Below are 21,611 nucleotides of genomic sequence, written 5' to 3'. Positions count from 1 at the left end.
GACCCCACGAGCATAGCTCCCCTTCCCGTAAAATACAACTAGGTAAATACAACTAGGTAAATACACACACACACTTTCAACGAACGGACGGCTTGACGAACGCTCTGAAGAAAAGTGCAGATTGTGGATACCAACGCAAAGAGAAGTGCCTTTTTGTATTTTACAGGGTGGGGGGGGGGAATTGCTCGTGAGGTAGGGGGAATGTAAGGAAAGAGGAGAGGGGGAGGGATTGCTGGGGAAATGGAAGGTAATGAGGAGGTGGAGGAAATGGCCCAGGCGGGCCGCCGAAAGGTAGACAAACGACCCCCGGACGAGTTGGATGATAACATGGCTAATAGGAATGTGAAGATTTGAGGTATAGATAGGAGCAATATAGCAGAAAGTGATGAGAACATTTTCAAGGGATTTAAAGAGAGTGGGGGGGACACAAACCCCCCCCGACTGACAAGACTAGAGGAGAAGGTTGATAAGGTGATCGAGGACTTGGAGAGTAGGTTAGGTCATATGAACACCATTTTAAAAAGGGTTGAAAGATTGGAAGAACTGGAAAAGGCGAATAAAAACTTAACTGATGAAATAGAAGAACTAAAAAGACAGTTAAGAGAGGTAAAAGATGAGAATAAAGTCTTGAAGGAGAATAGTAAAGAAAACAGAGAAACAATAGCTAAAGAAAGTAAAAATTGGAAGCAAACGCAAGAAGGAAATAAGATTTCATTCACTGACATAGTCAAACAGCAATTGAAAGAACATACTGAAGACTCAGTTATTAAAGTGATGAGACAAAAGGAGAATATAGTAAGGGATTTAGCAGACAAGAAGAAATGTATAATTATATTAGGAATGGAAGAGAAACACAACACAGATAGAACCACAAGAATCAAAGAGGAAAATGAAAAAGTAAGCCAATTACTAGAATCAGTTCAGGAAGATGAACCAGAATTATGAAACAAATCGAAGAGAAATTTAGACTCGGAAAGTATAGCACAGACAAGACCAGACCAATTAAGATTAAATTCAAGTCACAAACAACGGCAGAGAATATCTTATCCAAAACAGGGAAACTAGCAACAAGTGAACAACACAAAAAGATATGGATAAAAAGAGAAATGAATAAAGAGGAAAGAGAGGAAGAAAAGCAGAAAAGACTTGAAGCTAAGGAAAAAAACGAGATAAGAACGGAGTCAGAAAAAGAGAGATTCTATTGGAGAGTAGTGAACATGAAACTAAGGAAGTTCGACATACAAAAGAAAAACATAAGGGAAACAGAGAACACAATGGAAGTGGCAGAAAACTAAGAGTGTCTTACACAAATATAGATGGATTAATAACAGGATTGAATGAGCTGAATGATTATTTGAAAGAAAAAGAACCGGACATAATGGGAATTGTAGAAACAAAATTAAAAGGCCCACTACCACCCAACAGTGTAGGACATGATGCATACAATTATTGGATTAGAAACAGAGAGAAAAAGCAAGGGGGTGGAGTTATGTTCCTGACTAAGAAGGATATAAACGTGAAAGGTGTCATATATGGAAAGAATACAGTAGAGATGATTATGATAGAAGTGGAAGACAGAGATAAGAAGAGCAGAAAATTTGTGATCAATTATGTGCCTCCGAAAACAGCCTCATGGGAGGAGAGTGAATATAAAAGTATGCTAGAGGACACAAAGATAGCATTAAATAAAATAATGGAAGACGGAGGAAGAATAGTTATGATGGGCGACTTTAATTGCAAAGAAATCTGCTGGGAAGAAATGACAGTAAAGAGTGGTGATGACTCATGGGGAAATGCTCTACTTGAGATGATTACTGACCACACAATGACACAATGGATACAGGAGAACACTAGGTATAGAAATGAAGAAGAACCATCGAGACTAGACTTAATAATTACATCTGAACCTAGAATAGTGGACAAGATTGAATATAAAACACCAATAGGTAAAAGTGACCACATATTGATTGAACTGGAACTTAATGAAGAAAAATATATGAAAAGAAATGAACAATATAGAAAAGGAAGAATGATGTATGAAAAAACAAACTTTGATAAAATAAGAGAATTCTTTCAACAAGAAAACTGGGAAGAAATATACAAAGAAGAAACATCAGTGGAAAAGAAATGGAATATTTTGACAAAAATTTACAAAAAAGGAGTGGAAAAGTATGTCCCAAGACAAAAACAAGAAAAAGAATATGTAAAATGCTGGTACAACAAAAGTTGTAGGGAGTTAAAAGACAAAAGAGACAAAGCCTGGACCAGATGGAAAAAAGACAGAAGACCTGAAAAATGGAAAATATATACCAGTTATAGAAATGAATATGTACAAACGTGCAGAGAGGAAAAAAGAAAATATGAAAAAGATGTTATAGAAAAGTGTAAAGATCAACCAAAACTATTCTACAGATTTGTAAACAATAAACTGAAAAACAAACAAGACTTGGAGAAATTGAGACAAGGAGGAGTTGAATACACTGAGGAAATGGAAATGGCGGAAATTATGAACAAACATTTTAAATCAGTGTTTACAAGGGAAAATATACAACCTGAAGAGATTGAGTGGAAAGAAAAAGTCCCCCCTATGGAAGAAATAGAAGTAACAAAGAATGAAATATTGACACACTTGGGTAATTTTGATGTCAGAAAATCGCATGGGCCAGATGAAATAGCAAACTGGATTCTGAAAGAATGCAGGAATGAACTGGCAGACAAAATACATAGCATAATAAGCAGTTCCTTAAAAGAAGGAAAAGTTCCAGAAGATTGGAAAAAAGCAAATATAGTACCTATATATAAAGGAGGAAATAAAGAAGAACCTACCAACTATAGACCAGTCTCTCTAACAAGTACAATAGCAAAAATTTGTGAAAGAATTATCAAAAGTAGATGGGTAAAATACTTGGAAAAAAAACAACGTACTAAATCCAAGGCAATTTGGATTCAGACAAGGACGATCATGCGTCACCAATTTAATATGTTTCTATTCAAGGCTAATAGATATAATACAAGAAAGAGATGGATGGGCTGATTGTGCATTTCTAGACCTAAAAAAAGCTTTTGACAAAGTACCACATAAGAAGTTGCTTAAGAAATTAGAATATGAAGGAGGAATACAAGGTAAATTGCTAAATTGGATGGAAGACTTTTTGCAAGAAAGAAAAATGAGAGTAGTGATAAGAAATCAGCACTCAAAATGGAATGAAGTAATAAGCGGTGTCCCGCAGGGAACAGTTCTGGCCCCAATAATGTTTGCTATATATATTAATGATATGGATGAAGGAATTGAAAGCTATATGAGCTTCTTTGCAGATGATGCAAAACTACTGAAAAGAGTGAAAACTGAAGAAGATTGTGAATCACTACAGAGGGATCTAAATAAAGTACAAGAATGGAGTAGGAAGTGGGAGATGGAGTTCAATACAAAAAAGTGTAGTATAATGGAATTTGGAAAAAGCAAAAACAGAATAACAGGATCATATAATTTGGGAGAAGAAGGAATAAAAAAAGTAGAAAATGAGAAGGACCTGGGAGTCATTGTTATGAATAATATGTCACCTGAGAAACATATAAATAAGATTTTTGGAGAAACTTATAATTTAATAAGAACAATCAAAGTGGCATTTACATACCTGGATGAAGAAATGGTGAGGAAAATCCTAATCACCCTGATAAGACCAAGATTAGAATATGCAGCAACGATATGGTCACCAAGTACAAAAAAATGTATAAAAAAACTTGAAAGAATACAAAGAGCAATCACAAAACTGGCACCAACACTCTCAAAACTATCATATGAAGAGAGACTACAAAAACTTAAACTACAGACACTAGAGCAAAGAAGAGAGAGAGGAGATTTGATAGCTATTTACAGAATCATGAAAGGCATAGAAATTACTGATAGAGAGAATCTGATAAAATGGGATGACAGAAATACAAGAGGACACGGAAAGAAAATAAAAAAAGACAGCTATAGAAGAGATTTGAAAAAGAACAGCTTTCCTCACAGAGTAATAGACAGTTGGAACAGGTTAGATGAGAAAGTGGTGTGTGCAAAAACAATACATGAATTTAAAAATAGTTTAGATAAAATGAGATATGAAGACGGGACCCCACGAGCATAGCTCCCCTTCCCGTAAAATACAACTAGGTAAATACAACTAGGTAAATACACACTTCAACGAACGGACGGCATAGACGACGTTCTGAAGAAAAAGTGAAATTTCGTGGATCCCAAAGCAAAGGAAGTACCTATTGTTTTTACAGGGTGGGGGGGAAATTGCTCGTGGTGTAGGGAAAGTAAGGAAAAAGGAGAAGGGGAGGGATTACTGAGGGAAATGGAAGGAAATGAGGAAGGTGAGGACTTGGCCCAGGCAGGCAGACGAAATCTAAACAAACGAGGGCCGGACCAATTTAGCGATGATGAAATGTCCAACAAAAATGTAAAGATTAGAAGTATAGATAGCAATACAGTAGAAGATGATGAGAATATTTTCCAGGGATTTAAAGAGGGTGGGGGGGACACTGACATAATCAGACAGCAAATGAATGAACAAACTGAAAACTCAGTTATTAAAGTGATGAGACAGAAGGAGAATATAGTAAGAGACTTAGCAGACTGAAAGAAATGTATAATTATATTAGGAATGGAAGAGAAACATAACCCAGATAGAACCACAAGAATCAAAGAGGAAAATGAAAAAGTAAGAAATTTACTAGAATTAGTTCAGGAAGATGAACCAGAAATAATGAAACAAATCGAAGAGAAATTCAGGCTCGGGAAATATAGTACAAACAAGACCAGACCAATTAAGATTAAATTCAGGTCACAAACTACGGCTGAGAATATCTTATCCAAAACAGGGAAACTAGCAACAAGTGAACAATATAAAAAGGTATGGATAAAAAGGGAAATGAATAAAGAGGAAAGAGAGGAAGAAAAACAGAAAAGACTTGAAGCAAAGGAAAAAAAACGAGATAAGAACGGAGTCAGAGAAAGAGAGATTCTATTGGAGAGTAGTGAATATGAAACTAAAGAAAGTCGACATACAAGAGAAAAACAAAAGGGAAACAGAGAACACAATGGAAGTGGCAGAAAAAGCAGAAAACTAAGAGTGTCTTACACAAATATAGATGGATTAATAACAGGATTGAATGAGCTGAATGATTATTTGAAAGAAAAAGAACCAGACATAATGGGAATTGTAGAAACAAAATTAAAAGGTCCACTACCACCCAACAGTGTAGGACATGATGCATATAATTATTGGATTAGAAACAGAGTGAAAAAGGAAGGGGTGGAGTTATGTTCCTGACTAAGAAGGATATAAACGTGAAGTGTGTCACATATGGAAAGAATACAGTAGAGATGATAATGATGGAAGTAGAAGACAGAGATAAGAAGAGCAGGAAGTTTGTGATCAATTATGTGCCCCCAAAAAACAGCCTCATGGGAAGAGAGTGAACATAAAAGTATGTTAGAGGACACAAAGATAACATTAAACAAGATAATGGAAGAGGAGGAAGAATAGTTATGATGGGCGACTTTAATTGCAAAGAAATCTGCTGGGAAGAAATGACAGTAAAGGGTGGAGACGGCTCATGGGGAAACGCTCTACTTGAGATGGTTACTGACCATACAATGACACAATGGATACAGGAGAACACTAGGTATAGAAATGAAGAAGAGCCATCGAGACTAGACCTAGTAATTACATCCGAACCTAGAATAGTGGACAAGATTGAATATAAAACACCAATAAGTAAAAGTGACCACATATTGATTGAACTGGAACTTAATGAAGAAAAATATATGAAAAGAAATGAACAATATAGAAAAGGAAGAATGATGTATGAAAAAAACAAACTTTGATAAAATAAGAGAATTCTTTAAAAAAAAAATGGGAAGAAATATACAAAGAAGAAACAACAGTAGAAGAGAAATGGAATATTTTGACAAAAATTTACAAAAAAGGAGTGGAAAAGTATGTCCCAAGACAAAAACAAGAAAAAGAATATGTAAAAAGCTGGTACAACAAAAGCTGTAGGGAGTTAAAAGACAAAAGAGACAAAGCCTGGACCAGATGGAAAAAAAGACAGAAGACCTGAAAAATGGAAAATATATACCTGTTATAGAAATGAATATGTACAAACGTGCAGAGAGGAAAAGAGAAAATATGAAAAAGATATCATAGAAAAGTGTAAAGATCAACCAAAACTATTCTACAGATTTGTAAACAATAAACTGAAAAACAAACAAGACTTGGAGAAATTAAGACAGGAGGGAGTTGAATACACTGAGGAAATGGAAATGGCGGAAATAATGAACAAACATTTTAAATCAGTGTTTACAAGGGAGAACATACAACCTGAAGAGAACGAATGGAAAGAGAAAGTCCCCCCCATGGAAGAAATAGAACTAACAAAGAATGAAATATTGACACACTTGAGTAATCTTGATGTCAGAAAATCGCATGGACCAGATGATATAGCAAACTGGATACTGAAAGAATGCAGGAATGAACTGGCAGACAAAATACATAGCATACTAAATAGTTCCTTGAAAGAAGGAAAAGTTCCAGAAGATTGGAAAAAAGCAAATATAGTACCTATATATAAAGGAGGAAATAAAGAAGAACCTACCAACTATAGACCAGTCTCTCTAACAAGTACAATAGCAAAAATTTGTGAAAGAATTATCAAAAGTAGATGGGTAAAATATTTAGAAAAAACAAAGTGTTAAAACCAAGGCAATTTGGATTCAGACAAGGACGATCACGCGTCACCAATTTAATATGTTTCTATTCAAGGCTAATAGATATAATACAAGAAAGAGATGGATGGGCGGACTGTGCATTTCTAGACCTAAAGAAAGCTTTTGACAAAGTACCACATAAGAAGTTGCTTAAGAAATTAGAAACTAAAGGAGGAATACAGGGAAAACTACTAAATTGGATGGAAGACTTTTTGCAAGAAAGAAAAATGAGAGTAGTGATAAGAAACCAGCACTCAAAATGGGATGAAGTAATAAGCGGTGTTCCGCAGGGAACAGTTCTGGCCCCAATAATGTTTGCTATATATATTAATGATATGGATGAAGGAATTGAAAGCTATATGAGTTTCTTTGCAGATGATGCAAAACTACTGAAAAGAGTGAAAACTGAAGAAGATTGTGAATCACTACAGAGAGATCTAAATAAAGTACAAGAATGGAGTAGGAAGTGGGAGATGGAGTTCAATACATAAAAGTGTAGTATAATGGAATTTGGAAAAAGCAAAAACAGAATAACAGGAGCATATAAATTGGGAGAAGAAGGAATAAAAAAAGTAGAAAATGAGAAGGACCTGGGAGTCATTGTTATGAATAATATGTCACCTGAAAAACATATAAATAAGATTTTTGGAGAAACTTATAATTTAATAAGAACAATCAAAGTGGCATTTACATACCTGGATGAAGAAATGGTGAGGAAAATCCTAATCACCCTGATAAGACCAAGATTAGAATATGCAGCAACAATATGGTCACCAAGTACAAAAAAATGTATAAAAAAAACTTGAAAGAATACAAAGAGCTATTACAAAACTGGCACCAACACTCTCAAAACTATCATATGAAGAGAGACTACAAAAACTTGAACTACAGACACTAGAGCAAAGAAGAGAGAGAGGAGATTTGATAGCTATTTACAGAATCATGAAAGGCATAGAAATTACTGATAGAGAGAATCTGATAAAATGGGATGACAGAAATACAAGAGGACACGGAAAGAAAATAAAAAAAGACAGCTATAGAAGAGATTTGAAAAAGAACAGCTTTCCACACAGAGTAATAGACAGTTGGAACAAGTTAGATGAGAAAGTGGTGTGTGCAAAAACAATACATGAATTTAAAAATTGTTTAGATAAAATGAGAAATGAAGACGGGACCCCACGGGCATAGCTCCCCTTCCCGTAAAATACAACTAGGTAAACTAGGTAAATACACACACACAAGCACACACACACACACACACACACACACACACACACACACACACACACACTTGCAACGAACGGACGGCTTGAAGAACGCTCTGAAGAAAAGTGCAGATTGTGGATACCAACGCAAAGAGAAGTGCCTTTTTGTATTTGCAGGGGGGGGGAAATTGCTCGTGAGGTAGTGGGAAAGTAAGGAAAGAGGAGAGGGGGAGGGATTGCTGGGGAAATGGAAGGTAATGAGGAGGTGGAGGAAATGGCCCTGACGGGCCGCCGGGTAGACAAAAGACCCCAAGACGAGTTGGATGATAACATGTCTAATAGGAATGTGAAGATTAGAGGTATAGATAGGAGCAATATAGCAGAAAGTGATGAGAATATTTTCAAGGGATTTAAAGAGAGTGGGGGGGACACAACCCCCCCCCCCCCCGACTGACAAGACTAGAGAAGAAGGTTGATAAGGTGATCGAGGACTTGGAGAGTAGGTTAGGTCATATGAACACCATTTTAAAAAGGGTTGAAAGACTGGAAGAACTGGAAAAGGCGAATAAAAACTTAACTGATGAAATAGAAGAACTAAAAAGACAGTTAAGAGAGGTAAAGGGGGAGAATGAGGAATTGAAGAAGAATAGTAAAGAAAACAGAGAAACAATAGCTAAAGAAAGTAAAAATTGGAAGCAAACCCAAGAAGGAAATAAGATTTCATTCACTGACATAGTCAAACAGCAATTGAAAGAACATACTGAAGACTCAGTTATTAAAGTGATGAGACAAAAGGAGAATATAGTAAGGGATTTAGCAGACAAGAAGAAATGTATAATTATATTAGGAATGGAAGAGAAACACAACACAGATAGAACCACAAGAATCAAAGAGGAAAATGAAAAAGTAAGCCAATTACTAGAATCAGTTCAGGAAGATGAACCAGGAATTATGAAACAAATCGAAGAGAAATTTAGACTCGGAAAGTATAGCACAGACAAGACCAGACCAATTAAGATTAAATTCAAGTCACAAACAACGGCAGAGAATATCTTATCCAAAACAGGGAAACTAGCAACAAGTGAACAACACAAAAAGATATGGATAAAAAGAGAAATGAATAAAGAGGAAAGAGAGGAAGAAAAGCAGAAAAGACTGGAAGCTAAGACAAAAAACGAGAACAGAACGGAGTCAGAGAAAGAGAGATTCTATTGGAGAGTAGTGAACATGAAACTAAGGAAGTTCGACATACAAAAAAAAAAACATAAGGGAAACAGAGAACACAATGGAAGTGGCAGAAAACTAAGAGTGTCTTACACAAATATAGATGGATTAATAACAGGATTGAATGAGCTGAATGATTATTTGAAAGAAAAAGAACCGGACATAATGGGAATTGTAGAAACAAAATTAAAAGGCCCACTACCACCCAACAGTGTAGGACATGATGCATACAATTATTGGATTAGAAACAGAGAGAAAAAGCAAGGGGGTGGAGTTATGTTCCTGACTAAGAAGGATATAAACGTGAAAGGTGTCATATATGGAAAGAATACAGTAGAGATGATTATGATAGAAGTGGAAGACAGAGATAAGAAGAGCAGAAAATTTGTGATCAATTATGTGCCTCCAAAAACAGCCTCATGGGAGGAGAGTGAATATAAAAGTATGTTAGAGGACACAAAGATAGCATTAACTAAAATAATGGAAGACGGAGGAAGAATAGTTATGATGGGCGACTTTAATTGCAAAGAAATCTGCTGGGAAAAAATGACAGTAAAGAGTGGTGATGACTCATGGGGAAATGCTCTACTTGAGATGATTACTGACCATTCAATGACACAATGGATACAAGAGAACACTAGGTATAGAAATGAAGAAGAACCATCGAGGCTAGACTTAATAATTACATCTGAACCTAGAATAGTGGACAAGATTGAATATAAAACACCAATAGGTAAAAGTGACCACATATTGATTGAACTGGAACTTAATGAAGAAAAATATATGAAAAGAAATGAACAATATAGAAAAGGAAGAATGATGTATGAAAAAACAAACTTTGATAAAATAAGAGAATTCTTCCAACAAGAAAACTGGGAAGAAATATACAAAGAAGAAACATCAGTGGAAGAGAAATGGAATATTTTGACAAAAATTTACAAAAAAGGAGTGGAAAAGTATGTCCCAAGACAAAAACAAGAAAAAGAATATGTAAAATGCTGGTACAACAAAAGTTGTAGGGAGTTAAAAGACAAAAGAGACAAAGCCTGGACCAGATGGAAAAAAGACAGAAGACCTGAAAAATGGAAAATATATACTGGTTATAGAAATGAATATGTACAAAAGTGCAGAGAGAAAAAAAGAAAATATGAAAAAGATGTTATAGAAAAGTGTAAAGATCAACCAAAACTATTCTACAGATTTGTAAACAATAAACTGAAAAACAAACAAGACTTGGAGAAATTGAGACAAGGAGGAGTTGAATACACTGAGGAAATGGAAATGGCAGAAATTATGAACAAACATTTTAAATCAGTGTTTACAAGGGAAAATATACAACCTGAAGAGATTGAGTGGAAAGAAAAAGTCCCCCCTATGGAAGAAATAGAAGTAACAAAGAATGAAATATTGACACACTTGGGTAATTTTGATGTCAGAAAATCGCATGGGCCAGATGAAATAGCAAACTGGATTCTGAAAGAATGCAGGAATGAACTGGCAGACAAAATACATAGCATAATAAGCAGTTCCTTAAAAGAAGGAAAAGTTCCAGAAGATTGGAAAAAAGCAAATATAGTACCTATATATAAAGGAGGAAATAAAGAAGAACCTACCAATTATAGACCAGTCTCTCTAACAAGTACAATAGCAAAAATTTGTGAAAGAATTATCAAAAGTAGATGGGTAAAATACTTGGAAAAAAACAACGTACTAAATCCAAGGCAATTTGGATTCAGACAAGGACGGTCATGCGTCACCAATTTAATATGTTTCTATTCAAGGCTAATAGATATAATACAAGAAAGAGATGGATGGGCTGATTGTGCATTTCTAGACCTAAAAAAAGCTTTTGACAAAGTACCACATAAGAAGTTGCTTAAGAAATTAGAATATGAAGGAGGAATACAAGGTAAATTGCTAAATTGGATGGAAGACTTTTTGCAAGAAAGAAAAATGAGAGTAGTGATAAGAGATCAGCACTCAAAATGGAATGAAGTAATAAGCGGTGTCCCGCAAGGAACAGTTCTGGCCCCAATAATGTTTGCTATATATATTAATGATATGGATGAAGGAATTGAAAGCTATATGAGCTTCTTTGCAGATGATGCAAAACTACTGAAAAGAGTGAAAACTGAAGAAGATTGTGAATCACTACAGAGGGATCTAAATAAAGTACAAGAATGGAGTAGGAAGTGGGAGATGGAGTTCAATACAAAAAAGTGTAGTATAATGGAATTTGGAAAAAGCAAAAACAGAATAGCAGGATCATATAATTTGGGAGAAGAAGGAATAAAAAAAGTAGAAAATGAGAAGGACCTGGGAGTCATTGTTATGAATAATATGTCACCTGAGAAACATATAAATAAGATTTTTGGAGAAACTTATAATTTAATAAGAACAATCAAAGTGGCATTTACATACCTGGATGAAGAAATGGTGAGGAAAATCCTAATCACCCTGATAAGACCAAGATTGGAATATGCAGCAACGATATGGTCACCAAGTACAAAAAAATGTATAAAAAAACTTGAAAGAATACAAAGAGCAATTACAAAACTGGCACCAACACTCTCAAAACTATCATATGAAGAGAGACTACAAAAACTTAAACTACAGACACTAGAGCAAAGAAGAGAGAGAGGAGATTTGATAGCTATTTACAGAATCATGAAAGGCATAGATATTACTGATAGAGAGAATCTGATAAAATGGGATGACAGAAATACAAGAGGACACGGAAAGAAAATAAAAAAAGACAGCTATAGAAGAGATTTGAAAAAGAACAGCTTTCCTCACAGAGCAATAGACAGTTGGAACAAGTTAGATGAGAAAGTGGTGTGTGCAAAAACAATACATGAATTTAAAAATAGTTTAGATAAAATGAGATATGAAGACGGGACCCCACGAGCATAGCTCCCCTTCCCGTAAAATACAACTAGGTAAATACAACTAGGTAAATACACACTCTTCAACGAACGGACGGCATAGACGACGTTCTGAAGAAAAAGTGAAATTTCGTGGATCCCAAAGCAAAGGAAGTACCTATTGTTTTTACAGGGTGGGGGGGAAATTGCTCGTGGTGTAGGGAAAGTAGGGAAAGAGGAAAGGGGGAGGGATTACTGAGGGAAATGGAAGGAAATGAGGAAGGTGAGGACTTGGCCCAGGCAGGCAGACGAAATCTAAACAAACGAGGGCCGGACCAATTTAGCGATGATGAAATGTCCAACAAAAATGTAAAGATTAGAAGTATAGATAGCAATACAGTAGAAGATGATGAGAATATTTTCCAGGGATTTAAAGAGGGTGGGGGGGACACTGACATAATCAGACAGCAAATGAATGAACAAACTGAAAACTCAGTTATTAAAGTGATGAGACAGAAGGAGAATATAGTAAGAGACTTAGCAGACTGAAAGAAATGTATAATTATATTAGGAATGGAAGAGAAACATAACCCAGATAGAACCACAAGAATCAAAGAGGAAAATGAAAAAGTAAGAAATTTACTAGAATTAGTTCAGGAAGATGAACCAGAAATAATGAAACAAATCGAAGAGAAATTCAGGCTCGGGAAATATAGTACAAACAAGACCAGACCAATTAAGATTAAATTCAGGTCACAAACTACGGCTGAGAATATCTTATCCAAAACAGGGAAACTAGCAACAAGTGAACAATATAAAAAGGTATGGATAAAAAGGGAAATGAATAAAGAGGAAAGAGAGGAAGAAAAACAGAAAAGACTTGAAGCAAAGGAAAAAAAAAACGAGATAAGAACGGAGTCAGAAAAAGAGAGATTCTATTGGAGAGTAGTGAATATGAAACTAAAGAAAGTCGACATACAAGAGAAAAACAAAAGGGAAACAGAGAACACAATGGAAGTGGCAGAAAAAGCAGAAAACTAAGAGTGTCTTACACAAATATAGATGGATTAATAACAGGATTGAATGAGCTGAATGATTATTTGAAAGAAAAAGAACCAGACATAATGGGAATTGTAGAAACAAAATTAAAAGGTCCACTACCACCCAACAGTGTAGGACATGATGCATATAATTATTGGATTAGAAACAGAGTGAAAAAGGAAGGGGGTGGAGTTATGTTCCTGACTAAGAAGGATATAAACGTGAAGTGTGTCACATATGGAAAGAATACAGTAGAGATGATAATGATGGAAGTAGAAGACAGAGATAAGAAGAGCAGAAAGTTTGTGATCAATTATGTGCCCCCAAAAAACAGCCTCATGGGAAGAGAGTGAACATAAAAGTATGTTAGAGGACACAAAGATAACATTAAACAAGATAATGGAAGAGGGAGGAAGAATAGTTATGATGGGCGACTTTAATTGCAAAGAAATCTGCTGGGAAGAAATGACAGTAAAGGGTGGAGACGGCTCATGGGGAAACGCTCTACTTGAGATGGTTACTGACCATACAATGACACAATGGATACAGGAGAACACTAGGTATAGAAATGAAGAAGAGCCATCGAGACTAGACCTAGTAATTACATCCGAACCTAGAATAGTGGACAAGATTGAATATAAAACACCAATAAGTAAAAGTGACCACATATTGATTGAACTGGAACTTAATGAAGAAAAATATATGAAAAGAAATGAACAATATAGAAAAGGAAGAATGATGTATGAAAAAAACAAACTTTGATAAAATAAGAGAATTCTTTAAAAAAAAAATGGGAAGAAATATACAAAGAAGAAACAACAGTAGAAGAGAAATGGAATATTTTGACAAAAATTTACAAAAAAGGAGTGGAAAAGTATGTCCCAAGACAAAAACAAGAAAAAGAATATGTAAAAAGCTGGTACAACAAAAGCTGTAGGGAGTTAAAAGACAAAAGAGACAAAGCCTGGACCAGATGGAAAAAAGACAGAAGACCTGAAAAATGGAAAATATATACCTGTTATAGAAATGAATATGTACAAACGTGCAGAGAGGAAAAGAGAAAATATGAAAAAGATATCATAGAAAAGTGTAAAGATCAACCAAAACTATTCTACAGATTTGTAAACAATAAACTGAAAAACAAACAAGACTTGGAGAAATTAAGACAGGAGGGAGTTGAATACACTGAGGAAATGGAAATGGCGGAAATAATGAACAAACATTTTAAATCAGTGTTTACAAGGGAGAACATACAACCTGAAGAGAACGAATGGAAAGAGAAAGTCCCCCCCATGGAAGAAATAGAACTAACAAAGAATGAAATATTGACACACTTGAGTAATCTTGATGTCAGAAAATCGCATGGACCAGATGATATAGCAAACTGGATACTGAAAGAATGCAGGAATGAACTGGCAGACAAAATACATAGCATACTAAATAGTTCCTTGAAAGAAGGAAAAGTTCCAGAAGATTGGAAAAAAGCAAATATAGTACCTATATATAAAGGAGGAAATAAAGAAGAACCTACCAACTATAGACCAGTCTCTCTAACAAGTACAATAGCAAAAATTTGTGAAAGAATTATCAAAAGTAGATGGGTAAAATATTTAGAAAAAACAAAGTGTTAAAACCAAGGCAATTTGGATTCAGACAAGGACGATCACGCGTCACCAATTTAATATGTTTCTATTCAAGGCTAATAGATATAATACAAGAAAGAGATGGATGGGCGGACTGTGCATTTCTAGACCTAAAGAAAGCTTTTGACAAAGTACCACATAAGAAGTTGCTTAAGAAATTAGAAACTGAAGGAGGAATACAGGGAAAACTACTAAATTGGATGGAAGACTTTTTGCAAGAAAGAAAAATGAGAGTAGTGATAAGAAACCAGCACTCAAAATGGGATGAAGTAATAAGCGGTGTTCCGCAGGGAACAGTTCTGGCCCCAATAATGTTTGCTATATATATTAATGATATGGATGAAGGAATTGAAAGCTATATGAGTTTCTTTGCAGATGATGCAAAACTACTGAAAAGAGTGAAAACTGAAGAAGATTGTGAATCACTACAGAGAGATCTAAATAAAGTACAAGAATGGAGTAGGAAGTGGGAGATGGAGTTCAATACATAAAAGTGTAGTATAATGGAATTTGGAAAAAGCAAAAACAGAATAACAGGAACATATAAATTGGGAGAAGAAGGAATAAAAAAAGTAGAAAATGAGAAGGACCTGGGAGTCATTGTTATGAATAATATGTCACCTGAGAAACATATAAATAAGATTTTTGGAGAAACTTATAATTTAATAAGAACAATCAAAGTTGCATTTACATACCTGGATGAAGAAATGGTGAAGAAAATCCTAATCACCCTGATAAGACCAAGATTGGAATATGCAGCAACGATATGGTCACCAAGTACAAAAAAATGTATAAAAAAAACTTGAAAGAATACAAAGAGCAATTACAAAACTGGCACCAACACTCTCAAAACTATCATATGAAGAGAGACTACAAAAACTTGAACTACAGACACTAGAGCAAAGAAGAGAGAGAGGAGATTTGATAGCTATTTACAGAATCATGAAAGGCATAGAAATTACTGATAGAGAGAATCTGATAAAATGGGATGACAGAAATACAAGAGGACACGGAAAGAAAATAAAAAAAGACAGCTATAGAAGAGATTTGAAAAAGAACAGCTTTCCTCACAGAGTAATAAACAGTTGGAACAAGTTAGATGAGAAAGTGGTGTGTGCAAAAACAATACATGAATTTAAGAATAGTTTAGATAAAATGAGATATGAAGACGGGACCCGCACGAGCATAGCTCCCCTTCCCGTAAAATACAACTAGGTAAATACACACACACACACACACACACACACACACACTCGCACATACGCATAAACGCACACACGCACGCACGCGCACACTCACACACGCGCACACACACATGCACACACACACACACACACACACACACACACACACACACACACACACACACACACACACACACACACACACACACACACACACACATATATATATATATATATATATATATATACATATGTATTATATACACAAGTGCATATATAGCTGTATACAAGTACACAAACATGTGTGCATATACAAATGTACATATACAAACGTGTACATACATGTACGTATATACAAATACTTATATACACATACATGTACATATGTATATACAAATATTCATACATATATCTATATATAAATATGTACACACGCACACATACGAATACATGCATATATACGAGTGCGTAATTACACAACGCAATCTGCCCAAACGCTCTTGTCCATCGGGTGCCATGACATCCGTCGGCCGGAGGAGTTCAATTGGGGCAGAACGACGGCGGACCGAGGCCACCACCCACACCCAGAGGATGAACAGGAAGGAATCCACCCAAACCAAGGAGAAACCCTAAAGGACCCAAAGGAACCCACCCGAACACAGGAGAAACCCACCAGAACCCAGGAGAAACCCCAAAGGACCCAAAGGAACCCAACCGAACCCAGCAGAAACCCACTCGAACACAGGAGAAACCCCAAAGGACCCAAAGAAACCCACCCGAACCCAGGAGAAACCCCAAAGGACACAAAGGAACCCCTAATCTCAACCCTGGCCCTCATAAAGAAACCAAACCCTATGAGAACCCCAACCCTCAAACCCTTGGAAGCAAAGGAACCCGAAAGAAACTCCGCCCCACTAAACGAATCTGACAACAAAGGAAATTCCAGTTCCCCCAAAAAAGAACCCATAGCCTCAAAAAGAACTTCGAGCTCAGGAGAACCTCGAAGGAAATCCCTACTACCAAAACGAACCCCTGAGTACAAAAGAACCTCTAACCTCTTGAAGAAATCTGACACCAAGGACATTCAAAAGAACCCCGACCCTAAGGATCCCTGTCCTCTAAAGGAACCCCTGGTCTCCAAGAACCTATGGCCCTAGAAGGACCCCCGTTTCCAGAATCCCCTGCTTCAGGAGAAACCCCGAGTCCCAGGAAAATCCCCCCGGACCCCAGGAGAACACCCGGCCCCATGAGAACTCCCCGGCCCAAGGAGAACTCCCTGGCCCCAGGAAAGCCCCCACCCCCCGGCTCGATGAAAACTTCCCGGCTCCCGGGGAACCCCTGGCCTTCAGCAAAAACCCGGTCCCAGGGACCCAAAGAGAATCACGACCCCCAAAAGAACCCCAGGCCGATGGAGAACCTCCCAGAGTCAAAGAGAACCTCTCGGGGACCAAGAGAACCTATCGGGTCAAAGCGAACCTCAAGGGATCCAATGAAACCTCCCGGGGTCCAAGAGAACCGTCCGGGGTCCAAGAGAACCTTCTGGGGTACAACAGAACCACCCTAAGTCCAATAGAAGTTCCCGGGGTCTAAGAGAACCACCCGGGTTCAGAGATAATCTTCCGGGGACCAAGAGTACCTCCCGGGGTCCAAGAGAACCTCCCGGGGTCCAAGAGAACCTCCTTGGCCCCCAAGAGAACCTCCCTGGTTCCAGCAAGACCCCCTCTGGTCTTAGGAGAACCTTCCTAGGACAAAGAGAACCTTCCAGATCTAAGAGAACCTCTCAGGCCCAAGAGAATACCACCGGTCCTTAAAAAAAAAAAAAAAAAAAATCGCAGTCCTACAGAAACCAAATGTTTTGATGTACTGGCCTTGTTCTGTATACAATGTATCTTATTTTGCTAAAATAAATTATATCCTTTACGAACTTGAAATTTTGTGTTTATAATGTCTTTAACGCGTACACAGAAATACTAGATGTAGGTTATAATTTTTTTCTGTAGCATATAATAAGTGAAAAATAGAATATTTGCTCACTAACTCCAATTGCGTTTGTGTAATCTTAAATCCATACATGAGAATACACAGTTTTGGTCTCCGTCTTATAGAATGGATGTTACTTCGATAGAATCTGTACAGAGGAGAATGACCAAAATGATACATACTGTAGGCTCGGATATTTACTTTACGAAAAGAGGCTCAGGCACCTTGATTTACACTCTCTGGAAAGACAGAGGGTGATCTAATAGAGGTGTTCAAGTGGTTCAAGGGTTTTAACTAGAGGGATCCAGACAAGGTCATCATATTAAGACAACAAGGCTAGATTCGCAGTAATGGGTCTAGATTGGACAAATTTAGATTTAAGAAGGATATAGGCAAGAATTGGATAGCTATGGATGGGGAGGACAGGTGGTAGGGGACATGGAATTACCTAGTGTAGTCCTTATGGTCTCTTGCAGTCTCCTTAATTCTGATGTTCTTATATACACATACACACGCGCACGCTCACACACTGGAGTTGGAGAGAGGTAATCTATAGGAAGATTATCTGATAGAATTATTGTATTTTTAATAATTTCTTTTCGCATAGATGTGTTTGAAAGTGACTGTGGATCCATTTCATGGGTGTAGAATTTGATTTATTTTATTTTATTTGTCTATTATTGTATTAATTTATTTTTTGTAACATTAAGAACTGAATGTCGTATCTAACAAAACATATTTGAATTTGTCATAATGACATTTGATAACCGGTTCCAGACAACGTTAGGAAGTAAAATAAGGCAAATGTTGAATTATTTTAGCAAGAATTTTATACGTATTTACTAAATAACACAAAATTATCAACAGTTGGCAAAGTACATGGAACAATGTGAATAAAACGAATGGTTTGTGACTCTTAAATCAAACCCAATAATGTTTTCAATTCCTTTTTATCTTTATTTCCTATATTTTATTTGTTTGTTTTATTTATCTTTATTATTATTATCATTGTTTTGTTTTATTATTCTTATTTTTATTCTTATGTATTTCATTTTTATTTAATCATTTATTATTATTTTTTTTTTTTTTCCGCCAGATTGTTTTATTCATCTTCGGGGGGTAACCTCCCTCCTCTCCCCACCCCCACCGGAGGCAAAGAGTGGGCGAGAGAGAGTTGGGGGGGGGGGATCAACCCGAGAGGAAAAGGGCGAAAGTTTGGAGCTCAGCGCCCACGGGTGATTGGGCGACTCATCGCGCGAGATATCGTCCCCCGACCCCTTCCCCCCCATGTGGGCGTGCGGGCGCTCCCCCGGTGGAGGTCCTCTCGAGATGGGGCTTTTATGGGTACTCTTCCAACTCTTCTTTCACCTCCTTCCTCTTACTCCTCTTCCACCTCCTCCTCTTCTTCATTTTCTACCTCCTCCTCTTCCCCATCTTTCACCTCCTCTTACTCCTCTTGCACCTCCTCTTACTCCTCTTGCACTTCCTCTTCCTCCTCTTTCACCTTCTCTTCCACCTTCTCTTCCCGCCTTTCACCTCCTCTTCCTATTCCTCTACCATCTTCTCCCCCTCCTCTTACACCTCTTCCATCTCTTATTTCACCTTCCTCTTCCTCGTCCTTCTACCTCCTTTTCCACGTTTTCTTCCACCTCTTCCTCCTCTCCCCCTCTTCTTCCCCCTCTTTCGCCTCCTCTCACTCCTCTCGCACTTCCTCCTCCTCTTCCACCTCCTCTTCCCCCTCTTTCACCTCCTCTTACTCCTCTTGCACTTCCTCTTCCTCCTCTTTCACCTCCTCTTCCTCATCTTTCACGTCCCCCATTTTACCTCCTATTCCTCTTCCCCCTTTTACACCTCCTCTTCCACCTCTTTCACCACCTCTTCCTATATATACAGAGGGGGTGCATACCGATAGGAGACCTTTTGGTCCATAACTAGGTCGAGTTCAAAATAATAATAATAATGATAAATAATTAAATAAATAAATAAGTAAATAAGTAAGACTCACGATCGATTATAATCACTTTACTTTGAACTTTCGTGTTGAACATTACTTTGGTTTTACTCTTATTCATTTTAAACCTACTTTGAGAATTTCCTTGTTCAGATCACTCAGTATGTCTTGCAAGTCTTCTGCTCTTTCTGAAATAAGAATAATGTCATCCACAAATCTTAGGTGGTTCAAATATTCGCCATTAATCTTCAAACCTTTCTCTTTCCAACTGTATCTTTATGTAGTCGAATTATAGCGGTGCCTTTCGCATAAATCTTTTCTAGGACATTTTCGATCTGTACGTCTGCATCCTGCTTGCGTAACGAGTTTAGTATTGCTATTTGTTCTAACGAGTCAAAGGCCTCCTTGTAACCTACAAAAGCTAAATAGAAATGTATGTCGTATTCTTTCGTTTTCTCGATTAGTTGGTTCATCGCCTGCAAGTGATCTAGAATCGAATATCCGTTTCTAAAACCTGCCTCTGCTCTCGGTTGGTTTTCACCTAAAACTTGACTAGTCTATTTGTAAGGAGCTTGGAGAATACTTTAAATACATATGATAGCAAGCTAATCGATCGATAATTACTAAAGTCCTTCTGCTCTCCTTTTTTGAGGCAGCAAAATCCTTATAGCATTACACCAGGATTCAAGAACGCTTGCCTGACATATGTACTGGGTATACAACTGAGCTAACTTAATATGAACTTCTTTCCCTGCGTCTTTCAAAAGATCTATTGATATACAGGGTGGGGCAGAGCAACTTGCTTATTTGAATATGGCAACCTGAAGCGATGGTTACTTCGAGGAGGGTGGGGGTAGGCACATTCGAAAGGGCGGGACGTAAAGTTGTACTGGGCAGCTTTTTCAGTTAGCATCATGGAGTGGACGAAGGTGGGGTGAGCGTTCTCTGTTGAGGTATACTTTTCCAACGGTCGCTCAATCATAGCCACGCAACTTGCATTCCGTACACATTTCAATATTGAGCCCCATGGTCGTGTTCCTGGCCGCCAGTCGATTGTTTCATAGGTAAACAACTTAAGGGAAAACGGTGATTACCCGTGGCCTCTGGTCTTTTAAATGATCTCATGACCTGATGAGGAGAGGGGTTGTGTGGAGGGGGAGGAGACGGAGGTGGAGGAGGGAGAGGTGAAGGGGGAGGGTGGAGTTGGGGGAGGGGGAGGAAGAGGCGAATGATTGCATCTTATGACTGTACAGAGGTATATTGGATGTTAGGTCGCATTGCAGATTGATGGAGGGGGCTTTATCTCTGATGTACATGGCCTCTAGAAGTTGGAGCTTTCTGGAGTTGTTATGGTGGCCTATGATTTTGGTATGTTTAGATATTAAATCCCAAAATCATAGGCCACCATAACAACTCCAGAAAGCTCCAACTTCTAGAGGCCATGTACAGTCATAAGATGCAATCATTCGCCTCTTCCTCCCCCTCCCCCAACTCCACCCCCTCCAACTCTCCCTCCTCCACCTCCTCCTCCTCCCCCTCCACACAACCCCTCTCCTCATCAGGTCATGAGATCATTTAAAAGACCAGAGGCCACGGGTAATCCGCTAATCACCTCACACCTTCCTAAGCGAAGGTCACCCAGGGTCAAGATGTAGCCACCAGCCATTTAAACATTTCACCTATACGGCATGTAGTAGTTATTATTTTTGTTTTTGTTAAATTTAAAATGTAATTTTAATGTTAAACTTAACTGAAATTCTAA

The 21,611-nt window shown here is 37.3% G+C and overlaps 1 protein-coding gene across 1 annotated transcript in view; it reads left to right on the top strand.

The window, feature by feature from the left end:
- The window catches only part of LOC143026744 (uncharacterized), a 29,737-nt gene extending 12,662 nt beyond the window's left edge, over nt 1-17,075 (top strand). Inside the window, exon 8 of the mRNA XM_076187514.1 lies at nt 16,705-17,075. Within this exon, the coding sequence (XP_076043629.1) occupies nt 16,705-17,075 (371 nt within the window). The remainder of the gene's footprint in view (nt 1-16,704) is intronic.
- Nucleotides 17,076-21,611: the final 4,536 nt, after the last annotated feature.

Source organism: Oratosquilla oratoria, chromosome 7 (assembly GCF_046742065.1).
Source record: "Oratosquilla oratoria isolate Oo_2021 chromosome 7, ASM4674206v1, whole genome shotgun sequence".
In the NCBI taxonomy this organism is placed as follows: Eukaryota; Metazoa; Arthropoda; class Malacostraca; order Stomatopoda; family Squillidae; genus Oratosquilla; species Oratosquilla oratoria.
The sequence above is the reverse complement of the archived record's forward strand: the minus strand, read 5'-3'. Positions and strand labels throughout refer to the sequence as shown.